This window comes from Pseudochaenichthys georgianus, chromosome 1, assembly GCF_902827115.2.
Source record: "Pseudochaenichthys georgianus chromosome 1, fPseGeo1.2, whole genome shotgun sequence".
NCBI lineage: Eukaryota > Metazoa > Chordata > Actinopteri > Perciformes > Channichthyidae > Pseudochaenichthys > Pseudochaenichthys georgianus.
The window spans coordinates 42425090-42440222 of NC_047503.1; the positions used below are offsets into that span (position 1 = coordinate 42425090).

Sequence of the window (15133 nt, forward strand, 5' to 3'; positions counted from 1 at the left end):
TTGTACTCATGTGGCCAAAGTGTTGAGGGAGTCAAGCATTAAATATGAACCATGGTCTTTGTTTTTCCTCCCCATCACTCTCCTGTGTGGGAAATAAGTACACCTTTCCTCATGTCAAAGTGTCCTTTCCTCATGTCAAAGTGTCCTTTCCTCATGTCAAAGTGTCCTTTCCTCGTGTCAAAGTGTCCTTTCCTCATGTCAACGTGTCCTTTCCTCGTGTCAAAGTGTCCTTTCCTCGTGTCAAAGTGTCCTTTCCTCATGTCAACGTGTCCTTTCCTCATGTCAAAGTGTCCTTTCCTCATGTCAAAGTGTCCTTTCCTCATGTCAAAGTGTCCTTTCCTCATGTCAACGTGTCCTTTCCCAGGACATTGACACTCCAATCACAAGGCAAAAAAGCACTTTGGATAAAAGGGGGCTTTGTTAAAAGGCAGCCATTTGCCAGTTTTGGAACTAGCTCTTTTCACGTCACTGTGAAACTGAACAGTCTCGTGAAGTCTGATAAAAGCAGCAGCTTGTCCTTCGCGTGGTATTGTTCCCCTTTAACAAAGAAATCTGCACTAAATGAGTGAAACTGAGAGGCTTATTATATTCAACAGACATCTTTCTCTGTGTCTGTCGTTGAGAGGCTGCCAAGTGAGCGTAAAGCTCTTGAGATTAAGACAAAGAAAACAGAGGAATTGTATTTGTTTCACCAGCTGACGCTCCTTTTGTTTTCCGTAATGACAATATCAAGTAGGTGTTTCATACAAATACGTGGGTGTTATGACAGACCATCTGCTACCCTGAGACCACTTTGAATCTGTCTGCAGAAGAACAAGCAGAATCCTTTTCCTGCTGGCTTCAGTCCTTTGGGGCGAGTCCAGGGCTCAAGGTTTTAAAGGCAATAAGAAATCCACTTGCCCAAAGGGAAATGTTATGATATTACAACACAAACTTAAGTGATTTGTCACATTGAATTAGTCGAGCTGCTTGCCTGTGCAGATAGGACGCGAGATGGCTCACTCATTACGCTACATCCATTATCAGGACTGGAAAAAGTAGTGTCTTTGAATTGTTTCTACCACGAGCCCATTTACTTTCCAAGACAGTTGCTCGATACACAAGCACAGTGTTGGGTTTTACTCGCTCTGTGTTTATCCAACACAAATTAAAACCACTAAATAAAGTTGTGCTTAAAGATTGAAGGTCAACTGCTTGAGAAACTTTGAATCAACCTACCTGAACAAGTATTAAAATGGGTCAATAACACTGTCTTTGACCCCAAATATGTCCTTAAAGAAGACATAGACATAATGTATCAGGGAGAACTTTGAGGCAAAAGGAAAAACTCTGAAAACCATAATAGGACTCCTCAAAGAATAAATACAAATTGTTACCATGAAATAGGAGAAACAGGGTTCTGCCATTTTAGGCGCATTCACACTGCGGTACTTTTCCCACAAAGGTTCATGCGAACTTAGTTCATGATCGCGTTCACACCAAAAAGAGCCGGTACTCAAATTAGTTCATGCGAACCTTTTTACCCCCTCGAAAGTTTCGAGCGGCTCTTTTTTGAGAAAAGAGCTATATTCCTGATTGGCTGGGCGGATTGCAAACCACGCCCCGTAAAACTCCCAAAAAGTTTTGTGAAGCCGCCATTTTATTATCCTCGCATTAGCATTATTAGCATTAGCATTAGCCCAGCGCAGAAACGCAGAGAGACTAACTTATGGCAACACAAAATAAAACATGGGAGCGGTGGAGATGAGGAGGTGTCGGTGTTCTGGCGATTTACTCGGAAGGCTTCAGTAGAAGCTGCTGGGACTCCCAGCAGCTTCTACTGAAGCCTTCCCCAACTCCGGGGACTTCCGGCCGGGGACTTTGGGCGGCAGTATACGCCGTGAAGTGGTTTGCGGCCTGCCAGTAAACCCAAAGCAGAAGAAGAAGAAGTGACGTCAGCGGCTTCATTTGCCTAATTCTCCCCCAGGGACTTTTTCTGGTGTGAACGCGATCTGTACTTAGTTCATGAGAACTAAAGAGTTCGCATGAACCTTTGTGGGAAAAGTACCGCAGTGTGAAAGCGCCTATCTTTAGGGTCAGCCTCGTTGTGCACCGGTCAATAGGAAAATTAAATATGGAACTTAATCCGATCTCTAAAGTAGGTTGTCGAGACTAGAACATATTTTCCTCAATGATTGTATTGTAATAGTTCAATGTTGTATGTGTCCTTGTTTCATTCTTGTCTTTAAACGGAGCTGCTGTGACGCAAGCAACATTTTATTTCTGGTTCTTTGGGGGTTCAGGGTATTGTAATTTGTATTGTTAAAAAAACATGAAGTACTCACTGTTTTTCTTGTACATCAGAATCTCAAAAGAGTTCATCTCGTAGCTCTCAAAGGTCTGCCGCACTTTGTCCGCCATGTCCTTGTCCGTCAGCTCTCCGTACATGAAGCTGCGGGAGGAGAAGTAAACACACAGTGCTGATAAAGTCTCCATTGCTCTGGTTTAACATCAGCGTGTGCAAGGCAAGTTTATCTATATAGCACCTTTCAACACAAGGCGATTCAACGTGCTTTACACAAAGGAAAGACATTCATAGCATTAAGAAACATATTATAAAATGGTGAATAAAAATATAATATTATTTCTTGTTGGCTGTTCGGTTTGTCTTCTGTGTTGAAAAAGGGAAGCCTGATTTCCACCCCAAAGAAGTCTGCACTACTGCTCACACGTGTATGCTTCTTCTCGATAGAGATATTTGAAACGTAAAATGGCGGTACCTGCAGGTGCTGCTCTTCTGCATCACCTCGGCCCGATGGTACCCGGACAGTTTGCAGAAGCCGTCGTTGCTGTAGACGATCGGCCAGTCCACGATCTGAGCGTTCCCCAGCACGAAGTTTGTATCTGACCACACAAACAGCAGATTGAACTCATCCCCATTAAGTGCATGGGCTCACAACCTCAGAAGCATGTTTGACACGTGGTGGGGCTGCACTGCTGATTAAGGCTGCAACTAACAATTATTTGTATTATATGATCTCCTAATCATTTGGGCAGTAATATAAAAAGCTTCCTTGCAGTCTATTGGGACCTTTCCTTATTATCTTTTCCTTGTTTTGTCCAACAGAAAGTTATCGAACAGTAAGAGAACAAGAACAGATGAACTTTCAGAAGCTGAAGCCTGTTACTTTCTGCTTTAGATTAAAAGTATATTAATCATGATTTAGACATTTATTAATTACCCCTTTTACACAAAGTCAACTGTTTAGCAACTTAACTTTATGCAAGTTTGAGTGTTAAAAACAGATTAAATTTGGTTCTGAAAGACTAAAGGAACTGGGATCAATAATCCGGCCTTAATATGAAACAAATCATAATTGTTATTTGAGCCATAATCACACATCCCTTACACAGATAAATATTGCGTATTTATCTTTCTTTCTTTCTACAGACCTATCCATCCACGGAGCTGATCATGTGTGAACGAGAAGGTTTGTTTACACCATGGTAACAACAACAAAGTCTCTCAGTGTTTGTGATTCATTGTAGGTAGAGACACACGAGCAGACAATCACAATCCACCAGCAGCAACGCACACACACACGCACAGTTACAGCAGTGTGTGTGTGTGTGTGTGTGTGTGTGTGTGTGTGTGTGTGTGTGTGTGTGTGTGTGTGTGTGTGTGCGTGCGTGCGTGCGTGCGTGTGTGTGTGTGTGTGTGTGTGTGTGTGTGTGTGTGTGTGTGTGTGTGTGTGTGTGTGTGTGCACAAGGAGAGCTTTTATTATAAATAATTGCCGTGTGATGGATCTAACTTATGCCGATGGGAAAAGTGGATTTCGGAAAAAGTGACTCTTAGGTTATTAGATAAAGTAACTGATCGATGTTTCCTTTTCAATGCTGTGGTAATTTAAGAATACATTTTGGTTTGGTGCAATAGTGTTGTCTCTTTTTACCATAGCTGTCTTTTGAATGCATTTTAAAGGTCTGATATTTTGCCTTTGACCACTTTGTACTTAGAATAGATATCATTAATTCACCCAGATCTATTTAAGACACTTTGTTTAACTTACTATATGAGTGCGATTTGGGATTTTGATTGCATAGATTTTGAAGTACGAAAAGAAATACAGGTATTTCGTGAAAACAGGGAATGAGGTGGGATGTCATATGTTGTGTTTACTTAAAAGGAAAAGAACATATGTTTTACAAATGTACACATAAGGCTATTTATTTCTTAATGCTGCCCTACAGAAAGGATGCTTGTTTTTCTCCCATTGTTCAAGTGCAAGCCAACACGAAGGTTTGAGATACAGTCGTAGCCGCTTAGAATGAGAAATGATGGACCTTTTCTATCAGATTAAACCTTTAAAGATTAATATCAATGTGTTGTTTTATTATGGAGCAAGATTTGACAGCAAGACATCGGCGTTTTGAGTATTTCACCTGCTTTTCCTTCAACATGATGAGACTTTTGTCCAAAGCTACTACGATGAGACGGTAACTGACGAATTGTCACGGTTTTAAGTGTGTGTGTCTGGTAGTGGGTGTGTTTCTGTTCTCCTTGGCATGTTTCCTCCCTGTGTTTTGTCTGGTCTTTTTTCCCTGTGTTTTCCTGTCTGTCGTTAGTTTCCCTGGTGTGTCTGATTTCCTGATTGTTTTCACCTGTCACCCCTTCTGTGTCTCCTGTGCTCATCAGCGTCAGCCCCGCCCCTGACTGTTCCCACCTGTGTCTTGTTACCCTGTGTTTAAATCCCCTGTCTCCCGGTGTTCAGTGTCAGTTCGTCTCGTCTCTTGTCATGTTCAGGTCTATGCGTGTTGTCTCTTGAAACGTTTGATTCCTCACTGCGTGCTATTTTTGTCATCTCGGCTAGAGATTTGATAGTTACCTTTTTTGTTGTTCAATGCTGTTTTGGAAAATAAAGTATCTTACAAATACTTTACCTCTGTCTCCCGGGTCTTGCAATTGGCTCCTACATCCTAACTGTCGGAGTTCGTAACACAAATAAAGGTAATATATTTTGATAATTAACTGAACCTGACCGTAGGTAGCAGATGTGTCATTCAGCTGTTATGAATGTTATGAACCTAAACCTGTACCACTTGTGTTGTGTGTTCCTATGTGTGCACTATAATACCCCAAAGACCATCGCTTCCACATTCAGGTAAGACTTCATGAATACTTTACGCTTAAACTTAAATGCTTCAAACGAATGCCTGAGTTGAATCCCAGCGGAGCAGGATGTGGTGAGAGCTGGAGTGCAGCCCCAATGCAAAATACAAGTTCATGTCACCTACTTCAGGATGGAGATTTTTTTTTACCGTATGAAACGCACACAACAGTCACGACAAATAATCCTAAATGATATTGATTTTGTCTCATCAACGTTGCGTGGAAGTCGGAAACGGTACCGAAGGAGTGGCAGACCGGGGTGGTGGTCCCCCTTTTCAAAAAGGGGGATCAGAGGGTGTGTGCCAATTACAGAGGCATCACACTACTCAGCCTCCCCGGGAAAGTTTACTCCAAGGTACTCGAAAGGAGGGTCAGGCCGATTGTCGAACCTCAGATTGAGGAGGAACAATGCGGATTCCGTCCTGGTCGTGGAACGACGGATCAGCTTTTTACTCTCGCAAGGATCCTGGAGGGGGCCTGGGAGTACGCTTATCCGGTCTACATGTGTTTTGTAGACTTGGAGAAGGCGTATGACCGGGTTCCCAGGGAGTTACTGTGGGAGGTGCTGCGGGAGTATGGGGTGAGGGGGTCTCTACTCAGGGCCATCCAATCTCTGTACTCCCAAAGCGAGAGCTGTGTCCGGGTCCTCGGCAGTAAGTCGGACCCATTTCCGGTGAGGGTTGGCCTCCGCCAGGGCTGCGCTTTGTCACCAATCCTGTTTGTAATATACATGGATCGGATTTCGAGGCGTAGTCGTGGGGGGGGGGGTCTGCAGTTCGGTGGACTAAGGATTGCACCACTGCTTTTTGCAGATGATGTGGTTCTGATGGCTTCATCGGTCTGCGACCTTCAGCACTCACTGGATCGGTTCGCAACCGAGTGTGAAGCGGCTGGGATGAGGATCAGCACCTCCAAATCTGAGGCCATGGTTCTCAGCAGGAAACCGATGGACTGTCCACTCCAAGTAGGGAATGAGTCCTTACCCCAAGTGAAGGAGTTCAAGTATCTCGGGGTCTTGTTCTCGAGTGAGGGATCAATGGAGCGTGAGATGGGCCGGAGAATCGGAGCAGCGGGAGCGGTATTGCAGTCGCTTTACCGCACCGTTGTGACGAAAAGGGAGCTGAGCCAGAAGGCAAAGCTCTCTGTCTACCGGGCCATTTTCGTTCCTACCCTCACCTATGGTCATGAAGGATGGGTCATGACCGAAAGAACGAGATCGCGGATACAAGCGGCCGAGATGGGTTTCCTCCGCCGGGTGGCTGGTGTCTCCCTTAGAGATAAGGTGAGAAGTTCGGTCATCAGGGAGGGACTCGGAGTTGAGCCGCTCCTCCTTCGCGTCGAAAGAAGCCAGTTGAGGTGGTTCGGGCACCTAGTTAGGATGCCACCTGGGCGCCTCCCTAGGGAGGTGTTCCAGGCACGTCCAGCTGGGAAGAGACCAAGGGGTAGACCTAGGACCAGGTGGAGGGATTATATCTCTTCGCTGGCCTGGGAGCGCCTTGGGATCCCCCAGTCAGAGCTGGTTGATGTCGCCAGGGAAAAGAAAGTTTGGGGCTCTCTGCTGGAACTGCTGCCCCCGCGACCCGACCACGGATAAGCGGGAGAAGATGGATGGATGGATGGATGGATGGATATTGATTTTGTGGAAAATAAATCAAATTTTTTTTTTTTAAAAAGGTGAAATGTGTCCTGATTGGCCAAATTGTGAGTTTGAAGAAATCAGGACGAATGTTTCTAACTGTGTGTTTAATGGACACTGCAGCCTATCGGTGCTAGCAGCTCTTCTGAGGCTTGAATTCCTCCTTTGTTACTTCATTAATTGGGGGTGAGTTGGGGTGAGCAGCACAATGTGAAATGAATCCATTGTTCAGCCATAGGTTATCGTTACGCTGAATTGAGGCTAACCCAACATCCATGGACTGCTCCTCATTTAACGGCAAGAGTTCAACAGGAGGAAGATGTCTGACGGACAGAGATACGTTTGTTGTTTTTCTATTACCAGAAGGGTGCGCAGGATATAAACCGACCCAACATCAGCTTGCCAACATCCTCACAGTTACAATGCTTATTATTTATTACATTACAGATTTTATTTTTATACTCCTGGAAATAATTACTGCACTTTATTCTTTATCCCTTATTCCTAAGTGTGTATGCTGCATGTATTTTGTTGTCTTATGTTTTGTTTTTGTTTTGATGGCAGGGAGAAGCATTTATCTCATTGCATGTATAATGACATTAAACTATTCTATTCTAACACGCTGATGTTTACTCTGTTATGTTTCACAGCTCAGGTTGATGGCATTAATGTTAAGGATATTTGTTCGTGAACTAAAGTATTGGACACGTTAAAGTAAGAGGACGTTTTTACTATTCATCCCAGGAGGAATAGAACTCTGAATAAGACTGAGTATCATAAATGTACTTCCTGATGCTTTGTTAGCCACCTTAGAAGAATCAGACAGAAAAGCAGAAAAGCTCAGCCAAAGATTTTGAAATGTGCGTAAATAATTGAAAGCCTTTCATCACTTCCAAAGGCTAATGTATGATAAGAATAGGCTATTTGGTGTTCAGCAGTAAAAATGAATCCAGTATAACTGTGACAGCAGCTGATCGTTTCATCAGTATAGTGACACATGTATGTTTGACTACACAAGCGCCATAACATGTGAATATTCTCTGGATTGCTGCCACGAGCATAAGTTAAAAAAACAACAGGCTATGAAATATGATCCACAGAGATAAGTTTGAGCAACATCTCCGTGATTAAAAAGGCTTGTATACGCTGAAAACTCTGCAGTGTCCGCAGTATTGTCCTCCATGATGGCAGGTAAGGTAAGCATTGAATCGAGTGCTGCAAGGTTGACGTGTGTGTGTGTACACCTACCCAAACGTATGCCTTAACTGCATTGAACCAATGGGCTTTTTCCGTTGCATTTTTGATAATTATAATTATAATAATTCCTTACATTTATTATAGCGCTTTTCCAGATGCTCAAAGCGCTTTACAAATACACATTACATCATACATGCAATGGTCACCACTTTTGATTATTTTGCTAAAAAAATATGCTCTGTGGCCAACAAACAGGAAATATAAATCCTTGCACTGATATATAAATCTTTCTGTCACGATCTGTCTTTATGGTGTCTTGTCTATATCTGTTTTTGGTTTTCTGTCTGCGTTGTGTTTTGTCTTGTTTAGATCTGTCTGTGGTTCCCTGTCGTTAGTTTCCCTGGTGTGTCTGATTACCCGATTGTGTTCACCTGTGGCCCCTGTGTTTTCTCCTCCCTCCTCACCTGTGTCTTGTTTGTGTGATTAGTCTTGTGTGTATTTAAGTTCTGGTTTTTCTGTCTGTCTTTGTCGGTTCGTCTTGTGTATTGGCTTGTCCTCTGTGAGTGTCCTGTTCTGTCATTGTCCTTTTTAGCCTTGAAATAAAGGAATTGCACGTTAATCTGCATTTGGGTCCTACCTGCTTCACACATCGTAACATTACGAACCGACCATTATGGACCCAGCAGACTCAGCCCATTTGATGCGACAGGCGGAATGTCTTGGATACTCTCTGGAGTACATTTTTTATACGTGGAAAGGCGCCTCATCTAGACGGGGTAGAGAGGCTGCATTGAAGGACGCACGTCAGGAGGTTGCTCGCAAGCCCTGGCTATGGAGCTTGTTGCCCGAGTGGCTTAGGGTTTTCTCCTGTAGCCCTGAGTGCCAGTTTTCATGTTCTGACCCTTTCTTGGGGTCTGGTCTGGCGTTTGGAGGTCCACGAAGTCTCCAAAAGACTCCTAAGAGACGCAAGGCCAGGGTTCCAGCCCCAGTTCCGGCTCCAGAACCGGCCTACAAGGCCATGGATCCATGCACCAGTACCGGCCCACGCAGCCATGCTTCCATTCTCCATTACCTGGCTTACACAGCCAGGGTCCAGGCTTCCGCTCCACACCCAGCAGCAATGGTTCCGACTCCAGAACCGGTCCCCACAGCCATGGTTCCGGCTCCAGAACCGGCCCATGCAGCCATGGTCCCTGCTACAGAACCGGCCCACACAGCCATGGTCCCAGCCCTAGTCATGGCCCCAGCAGCCATGGCTCCGGCCCCAGCAGCCATGGTTCCGGCTTCAGTACCGGCCCCAGTAGCCATGGTCCCAACTCCAGTTTCTGCTCCAGGACTGGCTCTCCGGCCGACGCCAGCTCCCCGTGTCCTGTCGGCGTACCGGCCGACTCCAGCACCTCGTCTCCTGTTGGCTCTCCAGCCGACGCCAGCCCCCCGAGTCCTGTCGGCGTACCGGCCAACGCCAGCTCCCCGAGGCCTGTCGGCGTACCGACCGACTCCAGCACCTCGTCTCCTGCTGGCTCCCCAGCCGACGCCAGCTCCCCGAGTCTTGTCGGCGTACCGGCCGACTCTAGCACCTCGTCTCCTGCTGGCTCTCCAGCCGACGCCAGCCCCCCGAGTCCTGTCGGCGTACCGGCCAACGCCAGCTCCCCGAGGCCTGTCGGCGTACCGACCGACTCCAGCACCTCGTCTCCTGCTGGCTCCCCAGCCGACGCCAGCTCCCCGTGTCCTGTCGGCGTACCGACCGACACAAGTTCCTTCTCAAGACCCATGTCAAGTCCCCTCTCGACTTCCCTCTCAAGTCCCCTCTCAAGCTACCTCTCAAGTCACTCCTCAAGTCACCCCTCAAGTCCCCTCTCGAGTTCCCTCTCAAGTTCCCTCTCAAGTCTCCACCCGAGTCCCCTCTCCAGTCTCCTCTCGAGTTCCCTCTCAAGTCATCTCTCGAATTCCCTCTCAAGTCACTGCTCGAGTTCCCTCTCAAGTCTCCTCTCGAGTCTCCGCTCAAGTCTCCTCTCGAGTCTCCGCTCAAGTCACCTCTCGAGATCCCTCTCCAGTCACCTCTCAAGTCATCTCTCGAATTCCCTCAAGTCACTGCTCGAGTTCCCTCTCAAGTCTCCTCTCGAGTCCCCTCTCAAGTCCCCTCTCGAGTTCCCTCTCAGGTCCCATCTCGAGTCCCTTTTCGAGTTCCCTCTCAAGTCCCCTCTCGAGTTTCCTCTCAGGTCCCCTCTCGAGTCTCTTCTCGGGTACCCTCTCAAGTTCCCTCTCAAGTCTCCACTCGAGTCCCCTCTCGAGTCTCCTCTCGAGTTCCCTCTCGAGTCATCTCTCGAATTCCCTCTCAAGTCACTGCTCGAGTTCCCTCTCGAGCCGTCTCTCGAGTCCCAACTCCATGTCCTGAGCCATTGGAGGTCCCGCAGACTCCTCTTCTGCCGGGGATCCTGCCTACCCTGTGTCCTGTGCCGTTGGAGGTCCTGCAGACTGCTCGTCTGCCGGGGGTCCTGCCAACTCCATGTCCTGTGCCGTTGGAGGCCCCGCCGACTACTCTTCTGCTGGGGATCCTGCCTACCCTGTGTCCTGTGCCGTTGGAGGCCCCGCCGACTACTCTTCTGCCGGGGATCCTGCCTACCCTGTGCCGTTGGAGGTCCCGCCGTCTACTCTCCTGCCGGGGGTCCTGCCAGTCCTGTGTCCTGGGCCGTTGGAGGCCCCGCCGACAACTTTCCTGCCGGGGGTCCTGCCAATCCTATGTCCTCTTCCATGGGGAATCTTGCCGACAACTGTCCCACCGGCTCTGGTTACTGTCCGGTTAACACCGGCTCCTGCCCGGTCCCCTGAGAGCTGTGGTCTTCGCCCCTCCTCGAACTCTGCCTTGCCCCCGGGCCGTCCGCCCGAGAAGCCCTTTTTGAACTCTGCCTTGCCCCCGGGCCGTCCGCCCGAGATCCCTTCCTGGTCCTCTGCTTTGCCCCCGGGCCGTCCGCCCGAGATCCCTTCCTGGTCCTCTGCTTTGCCCCCGGGCCGTCCGCCCGAGATCCCTTCCTGGTCCTCTGCTTTGCCCCCGGGCCGTCTGCCCGAGATCCCTTCCTGGTCCTCTGCTGTGCCCCTGGGCTGTCAGCCCAGACCCGTCCTCCGGACCCCCTCCACCCACCCTGGTGGCCCTAGTTTTGTGTCCCTCCTCCGGACCCCCTCCACCCACCCTGCTTGAGGTTTTGGATTTTTGTGGGGGGGTTTTTTAGGACGTCTGGAATCCGTCCCTTGAGGGGGGGGTTCTGTCACGATCTGTCTTTATGGTGTCTTGTCTTGTCTATATCTGTTTTTGGTTTTCTGTCTGCGTTGTGTTTTGTCTTGTTTAGATCTGTCTGTGGTTCCCTGTCGTTAGTTTCCCTGGTGTGTCTGATTACCCGATTGTGTTCACCTGTGGCCCCTGTGTTTTCTCCTCCCTCCTCACCTGTGTCTTGTTTGTGTGATTAGTCTTGTGTGTATTTAAGTTCTGGTTTTTCTGTCTGTCTTTGTCGGTTCGTCTTGTGTATTGGCTTGTCCTCGGTGAGTGTTCTGTTCTGTCATTGTCCTTTTTAGCCTTGAAATAAAGGAATTGCACGTTAATCTGCATTTGGGTCCTACCTGCTTCACACATCGTAACACTTTCGCTATCAATATGTATTTTACTTGAAGCTAGATTTTTGATTTATTTGTAATTAGGGTTTTTTTTCAACTGTTTTTTCAACATTAAATCTCATCTTATGTATGTGTGCAAGTGAACACTACTTGTGATTTTTTTAAGCTTAAATGCTGTGTATTTAAACATTTCCAAGAACATCTGCAGTATCTTTTAGCAACCGCATGTTAAATATTCACATTTAGAGCATTTAGGACCAACCGCCAACCCTATTTTTAGGATCTGACAAAAGTCCTCTTGAAAGAACCCACTGACATTGAGACGAGGGAACAGGAAGCGAAGAAATGCTCCATGTCCGGGTTTTAGGACTCCTTCCTGCAGCACCCTATACACCATGCATTTTAAACATCGTCTAATGTGCCCTTGCCCTTTTCTAATTGGCTGAGGTCTGCTTCTCTACTGACCGTGTCATCGAAGCCACTGATGAGGCTGCGATTTATTGTGCTGACGTCACATTTAAACACGGCCTTAGAGCAGAGTCGCTTAACTTCAATTCTGTGGCCTAATGTGGAGTCAAAGGGGTTTCAAACAATCTCATACGTTGGATATTTGTAATTCAAACAATCAGTGTAATAGATTCTACTGAGATAGCAGGATTGGGTTCACAATCCCCTCTGCATATTTAAGAATGTTATTCTGTGTATTAACACTGTCTCATAGAGGAGTTGATTCAAACATATGGTGATCTGAAGGGTTTGAGCTTCGGGATGGTCATTATTTTCACATTAGCCAGGTAGCTCCATAAAATAAGAAATGCTGGTGTGCTGCTGGGATAATGGCGTGTCGGGCTGCACGATAGATTCTTTTGTTAATTGTCAACTTTAGATTTCAACTTGTTCGATAGACACATCTCAAAATACACTTTCTTAGTTAGTCGGAAGAGGGTATCAGTAGGGAACTGCACTATTATAATAATTGTTAGGGTGCCTTTTGTGTTAAATTTAATGTTTAATTAAAAAATATTTATTTTTGTATTTAACACGCAATTTTCGATGACTGAAATCAGCAAAAAGGCAGATCTGAGTACTCTTTAATATCTGTAAATTAATCAAAAGGAATATCTTGTGATAAAGAAACAAGGGAAATGTGAGTGCATGTAATATGTGTATCAGTATTCAATAACATGTTGTATGCGTCTTCATATCCTACCGCCATAAAGTCAGGTACATTTAAGGAGAAACATGTGGTCACGAGACAGGAGAAAGAGTTAGAGTTAGAGATGTAACATTCAAGAAACTCAACTGTCAGACAAAGCAGTAAAATGGATGCTCAATTTATGAATCACACAAAGGGCAGGAGGTTCACCGTCTGGATGATACATTTAAAACAGAGCATAAACTCTAAATGTGTGTGTGTGTGTGTGTGGTGTGTGTGTGTGTGTGTGTGTGTGTGTGTGTGTGTGTGTGTGTGTGTGTATGTGTGTGTGTTATATACAGTATATATATACGGTATATACTTTGTATATATAATAAATATATACTGTATATATGTAATATATGTGTATATATACATCACAGGTCAGCGGAAGGGGATGGATACATCTACACGACAGTATGTGGAAACTCTGGTCTGTACCTGTCTGTCTATGTGATAATGTCCAAACTGAAAAGTTGAAAAGATAAGTGCGTTAAAGGAGCAGAAACAGACGAAACAGTGACAACAGAGATGAGACTAAGATAGGGAGCCTGAAATAGAGCAAAGTTAGTTTTAAATATCATTGTTGCAGCCATATATCAAGTTAATTGTAATATTAAAACATGTTGTATCGTTGTATCCAGTACGCAGTGACCTATGTGAAGGTAAACAGTAGAGTACGTTTGGATTCCCTCTATCTATTTCCTGCTGCTGAACGAACAGATTCATGTGTGTAATATTTATGACAGGAGAGTGTAAACTAATACGTTTTTATAGCCTATATTAAAGTGAAATAGGGCTTCAATTAAATATCAATCAATCTATTGATATTCAGCAATTAATCGCTTTATAAAAGGATCACTTCCAAATACATATATCCAACTCATAATTGAATAGCTTTTTAGAAATGAGAGTAAATATCTTAATATACAAATACATTTCACATTAAAATAATATGAATAGTTAAATGTACAAATTGTAAGTTGTACAATATGAATTTGGGTTGTGAAGTGAATAAGGTGTAAAGCCAATTAAATAACTTTTGAAAGATCAAGATAAATAACATTTTGAATATAAAGACGTATTTCAAATTAAATAACATACCGTTTAGTGTTTAAATAAAATCGTAAACATTGGATAAGTATATGAAGTAGCATAAAGGGTAGACAAGGTGTTTTTGTTATTTCTATTCATACTTTTACGACATGTGTCTTCATATTTTGTTATTGAAATAAAAAAGCATCCTCATTATTACTGTGTATATTCCCATGTGTACCATCTTTCTCTCTTACTATGTTGATACAATAACACCTGAATTTCAATATCAATAAAGGTCTATCTTATCTTATAACTTGTAATATAATTTCTAGGGTTACTTTTTTTAAATATTAATGTACATTTCGGTTTAAATAAAATGTAGCTGTATTCCTGTTAACAACATAAAACGTACATGCAATGTGGAAATGAATACAAGTGATATACATTGGTTGATTTGACTGAGCAGCTGTAATTAAGACAAACACCTCTATTAAGTGATGTAACTACAGCTTAGTGTTAGCTTGCGATGAAGGTAACTACCTGGACACATGCAACATTCTGGAATGTTAAGAGCCAATCAGAGTAGAGCTTTCTGATGATGAACCAACCGCGCACCACCACGAGACATTCCACACAACACTCACGTTATCACCGTTTAAATAAATGTAAACGGAGAGCACCGGAACCTTACCGTTGGACCGACGGACGATGTTCTCCAGGAACGTGTTCTGAGGGGCCACGAGACCCCGCCGTCCTCCCGCCATGCTGCTTCCCGCCGCTTCACATCTCTGACATGCTGCACGAGCCCCGCGCGCTGTGGAGTAGGTGGCTCGCTCTCTCACTCACGCGCTCTCTCTCTGTCTCAGCAGGCTTGTTATTGGCAGATGGTTGCAGCACGAGCCACTGTGAGGGAGTGAAGGAGGGAGAGAGAGAGAGCGAGAGAGGGAGGGAGAGAGACAGGTAGCTACGGGAAGGGAGACAGGTAGATGAATGTAGGGAGACAGGTATACATGAAGGGAAGGAAAACTCTAAACCTACCTTTATAAAAACATATTTGAATATTGACTAGAGGGAAGTTCAATACAAATGTTCATGTCCGATACCGCAACATATTTATATTAGCAGTCGTTGTTACAGAAGGTGACATAACAGTGCCTACCAACCAAGTTTAAAACGTGTAAAGTGAAAAATGTACAGCTCCTCGGCTCGCTAGTGTCCTCCAAAGATGGACGACTTGGCGTTGATGACGTCACATTCCCATTCGCTACTCACACGAAGGCGGCCATCTTTGAAGGATCCCGGGGATTGAAG

General features: G+C 45.3%; 1 protein-coding gene across 1 annotated transcript in view; it reads right to left on the reverse strand.

The window, feature by feature from the left end:
* kcnh1b (potassium voltage-gated channel, subfamily H (eag-related), member 1b) overlaps positions 1–14678 on the reverse strand; it is a 71891-nt gene extending 57213 nt beyond the window's left edge. Inside the window, 3 exon segments of the mRNA XM_034087934.2 lie at positions 2325–2431; positions 2760–2883; positions 14514–14678. Of these exon segments, the coding sequence (XP_033943825.1) occupies positions 2325–2431; positions 2760–2883; positions 14514–14586 (304 nt within the window). The 5' untranslated portion in view covers positions 14587–14678.
* Positions 14679–15133: the final 455 nt, after the last annotated feature.